General features: G+C 47.8%; 1 protein-coding gene across 1 annotated transcript; it reads left to right on the forward strand.

Annotated features, from left to right (window-relative positions):
• Positions 1-986: 986 nt before the first annotated feature.
• On the forward strand, positions 987-2,234 carry METBIDRAFT_43517 (uncharacterized protein; the record flags this gene model as incomplete). The annotated part of the gene is made up of 1 exon (XM_018857669.1): positions 987-2,234. One exon carries the CDS (start codon positions 987-989, stop codon positions 2,232-2,234), a length of 1,248 nt encoding a protein of 415 aa, XP_018710957.1.
• Between the last annotated feature and the right edge of the window lie 2,205 nt (positions 2,235-4,439).

A 4,439-nucleotide genomic window follows, 5' to 3' on the forward strand; every position in this document is an offset into this window, starting at 1 on the left:
TGGCTCACGAGGCGGTTTACTGCGAACGACAAGCGGTCGCGAGACGCAGGGCAGATTTCCAGGCGAATTGGCCAAACAAACAATAAAAAAACAGTCCAAAAATTGGACCCAGACTTATTGTTCTGCCGCAATTGGCCCGCCGTGTCATGCTGAGAAACTCGCCAAAAACCGTCTGACCTGCGACCTTGCCCACGAAAAATACCCCTTAAACTGCCACATGTTTTTTCAAAAACGCCTATTCAAAGGGTTGGGATTCAGAGAGCATACAAAAAAAGAAGAAACAAAACGGAACTTTTGAAGTGCTTCTGGCTTGACATTTTTGTTCGGCCGATCATCCTGCGTTTTTTTTCTGGCGAGCACCCGTGCCTCGCGGCCGGCCCTGAGAACATCCATCGGCACCCCCCCATTTTCTTCCCCAGGCCCCTCCACTTTCGCCCCGAAAATCTCGGTTTTTCTTCGTTCGTTCGAACGGCACCCAGCTCACGCCTTCAGCTCCACCTGTATTTCGACATTTCCCCCAGCCCGAGAAGAAGCGACCATGAATTGAGCCGCGCCTCACCACCCGCTCTTTCTTGTCTAGCACGATCCAAAACCATCGAAGTCGAGCCCAACAAGAAGCCTAGAAAATGTCGCTGAATACCCCCGAGTTGCTGAGCTGCAGCTCTCCGTCCGCTGCCAGCGGGCACACGTCCAAACCGGCAGCGGCAGCGGCCACTTTCAACTACGACCACGAAGTCTTTGTGCAATTGCTCCAGTATATTGCAGCGAAAAACCACCACGGCCTTGCACTCATGGCGCGGCAAAAAGGCGTGCCACCATTTCTTCGCTTCAAAGTGTGGCCTGTGTTGTTGAAACACCACCCGTTTGTGGCGGCGCCGTTCATCCAGCCTGACTCCTTCGACAAGGAGAAGTCGTCTTCCGACAGCGACCTGGGGGAGTTCGAGACGCATCTTCAGCATAAGATCCGCAAGGATTTGCGCCGGTACATGCACCGCATTGCATTCCTGTCCGCGGAGGAGCCGCTCTCGCAAACCGAGCTGTGTCTTTTCGACATTCTCGAGAACGCCGTGTTTAAATTCGCATTGAAGTGGGGCAAGATCATCAAGTACGACCTGGCGCTTACGTGGATTGCCTTGGGCTTGGCTGAGTGGTTTCCGCCGATCCCGCACACGCCCTGGGTGTTGCTTGGACGCGACGTTTCGCTGGATCAGCACACGTGCATCGGCTCTGTCTTTGATGACTATGAGGAGTACATCAGTGGTCACGCAGACTTGCGCGGCAAGCTTGACGAGATGGTGCGCGACGAGACTGCCACGCCCATGAAGTTCCACGAGGCATACGAGCGGCTTGCATTAGTTCTCTTGCACTCGCCTGAGGCCGCCAACAAGCGCCTGAAGGGTGAGCAGCTATTGAAGATCGACAAGTCTACGTTGCCCGTAAGTGGGGGCACCATCGAGGAGCGCGTGTCGTTCTTTATTTACGTGTTCCAACGGATGCTCCCGGAGCTCTCGCAGTACTTCCAGGAGGAGGAGATCCTCAACAAGTTTGGCCTGCACGATGATGAATGGGTTCTCTGGTGGCTCAAGTACTGCGGGCTGAAGGTGTGGTCGCGTGTCGACCGTGGCCGCGTGTGGGACCTCATCATTGGATGGCGGCCACAGAGCAAAAAGGCAGAGCTCGACCAGAACTACTACGCGGACAAGTTGGCAATTCCGGACGCGGTTCTCGACAAGTTGGGGCCCGACGTGTTCTGGTCTGTGGACTATGAGGACGACCTGCTGGCGGATATGATGAAGGACGATTCGATCAAGGACTTGATCAGCGACCTACACATAGACACGGAAAGGAATAGCCTGCGGGCACCGCTGCTGGCAGACACGGATCTGACGTGTATTTTGCCCCCGGCTCTTGACCGCATAAAAAGCACCATCCCGTTCTGCAAGGTGGATCCGCACATCGAGCTTTTGTTTGTGTCGCTCTCAATCTTGAAGGCGAAGGAGAACACGTTGGTGGAGCTTGACCAGCACGAGATCCGGACTTTTCTCTCGCGTTTGCCCGCGAAGTCGTACAAGCTCAGTGACAAGTACAAGCAGTACCAGGAACAGAGGGACAAGGAGCGCGGCGCGTCGCAGAGCAACTACGGCTTGCTGTACGATTACATGGATAGCGTCATCTACGAGGCCGGGGAGCTCTGGCGGAAATGGCTCTGGCTGGAGCTCAATGGCGAAATGTAGTTGGCGGACTGTGGCCAAGCCGAGGAGAAAGGGACATGAGTCTCGATCCCCGGCGTGTTCCGCAGTGAAGAAATAGGTTAATGAACGAAACGTTTACGGCTTGATTGCCGGAGCTTCTATGTGCGCCCATAAAGACCGACTAGTCTCTTGTAAAATTCTTAGTGTACCCTGAGCTGTTTCGAGTGGGACTTTCATTAGTTGTGAGCGTTTCCAGACATGCTCGGTGGAATGAGCTTTGGTGGATGATTATCTCTGAAACACCTGGTTTTCGGAGATGGCAGAAGGGGATCAACTTTATCAGTAATCACAGGAACCAAGAGGCATTCATCAGCTATTTGATAGAACCGATTCTGCAGATTTTCATGTATTGGTGTTTGTTTCGTATATTAGGCGCCATGGGCTTGGGATTCTGGGCCCATACTGAAACTAGTATGACGTCGTTACTTCCAGAGCCTTCGGGTGGCGGTATCTGGCCTTCTTGATATTGTAATGATCGCATATATATATATGTAAGGTCCCTGGTATCAGCTTGACACTGATGGTCCTTGTAAGCGCATATATGGCTATATGCACTTCCATTACTGTGAGTTCCGTCAGATATCATTCTAGACAACTCATAGAATATTCTTTCGAGTTCTAAAGGTTCCGTCCACGTGACCTCTGGGTAAAGTATATAAAGGTGGAATAGAACTCCTGTAGAGTTCTAGAGAAACCAGTGATCAAATAGTAATACATAACGCCTATGTCCCGTGAAGTCCCTAACAATATATATATATATATATATACCCTGAGATAGTATGATACGAGACTTTTGGTCTTTTCCAGAGCCCCAGGAATAATTCCTGGCATTCAATAAATTTCGGACGTTGTGTACACTCTAAATGCTTCAGACGCCACTTAACCCATCAATACAACATAATTGCAAAATATAAGTGCACTTGGGGTGCTTCTTAGAACTGAGAATTGTGCCTGAGCTCTCGAAGTGATCTTTCTTGGGAAGGTGAACTCACGGAACTAAATTTTAATTGCCGATTACCTGTGCGTTGTAATTTATACGACAGAGCATTTGATAATTCGTTAAACCCGAGCGTTGATGCATTATACCATAGACTACTATAGCACCTGATACTAAAGCACACTTCATTTGCGTATCGCATTGCACTTCATTGGATTGAAGGTTCACAGCACCGTTTTTTACAACCCAGTTATTTGAACGGCCATAAAAGCGAGTGTATTTCTTTAAATTAGTCGGTGGTAAACATAGGAAGATCGAGCAAATTGAATACTTCCTATGTTTTTCATTCTAAAAGTTTTCCCGGAGCAGATAAAATGGCTTGCGATATTGTAATTAATATAATCATAGTACCAGCGACCGTTTTTAGTCCTCCCGTTTTCCAGCCCGATGGACTTTAGTGACTGAGTTGTAGAGCCGATGATGCACCTGGCGGATGTTTCAGACGATTATACCACTGCAATTTTACACTAGTGATTGATGACCCTTTCGTCCATAGCAAGGATATGATATACATTGATGAAAATAATGATCCATGTATTGATGAATAATGGAACTGTTTGAGGTAAAGTTGTTGGACTGGCAATAAGGAAATGCTTGTTGTCGGAAAAATCGATCACCACTTGTCCAAGAGTCACTTCAGAATTTTTTTTGTAAAAAGCCAATTGAGCTTGTTCTGTGCTCAAGCTAGCTCTATGGGAGAATTTCGTTTGCTCTCCAATTGCACCTGACTAGTTTCACCATCCTTCGCTTACTCAATCAGTTGGGCTATGAGACAACCTCAGTCTTGATAGTGTCTACTGCATAATGTATGAGTAATTCTTTATAATAAAGGCTTTGAGCATTTTATCGATAAAATAGGCAGCTGGCAGCACTGAATCAGATTTCACTCATTTTGACAGCTAGTGGCAGTTTATGAAACAGTGCATGTACGCACTGATAATTATGCATTGTAGTATCCAGCACTGACTTTTGTTTTAACTTGAACATTAATGACTTTCGCAAGGATGGACTATGGGACTTAATCATAGGACTACAGCTCATAAGTCTATAAGTAATAGGGCTACAGCTCATAAGTCTATAAGTGATAGGGCTATAAGTGATAGGACTACAGCTCATAAGTCTATAACTGATAGGGCTATAACTGATATGACTACAGCTCATAAGTCTATAAGTGATAGGGCTACAGCTCA

Source organism: Metschnikowia bicuspidata (assembly GCF_001664035.1).
Source record: "Metschnikowia bicuspidata var. bicuspidata NRRL YB-4993 chromosome Unknown METBIscaffold_4, whole genome shotgun sequence".
Classification (NCBI taxonomy): domain Eukaryota; kingdom Fungi; phylum Ascomycota; class Pichiomycetes; order Serinales; family Metschnikowiaceae; genus Metschnikowia; species Metschnikowia bicuspidata.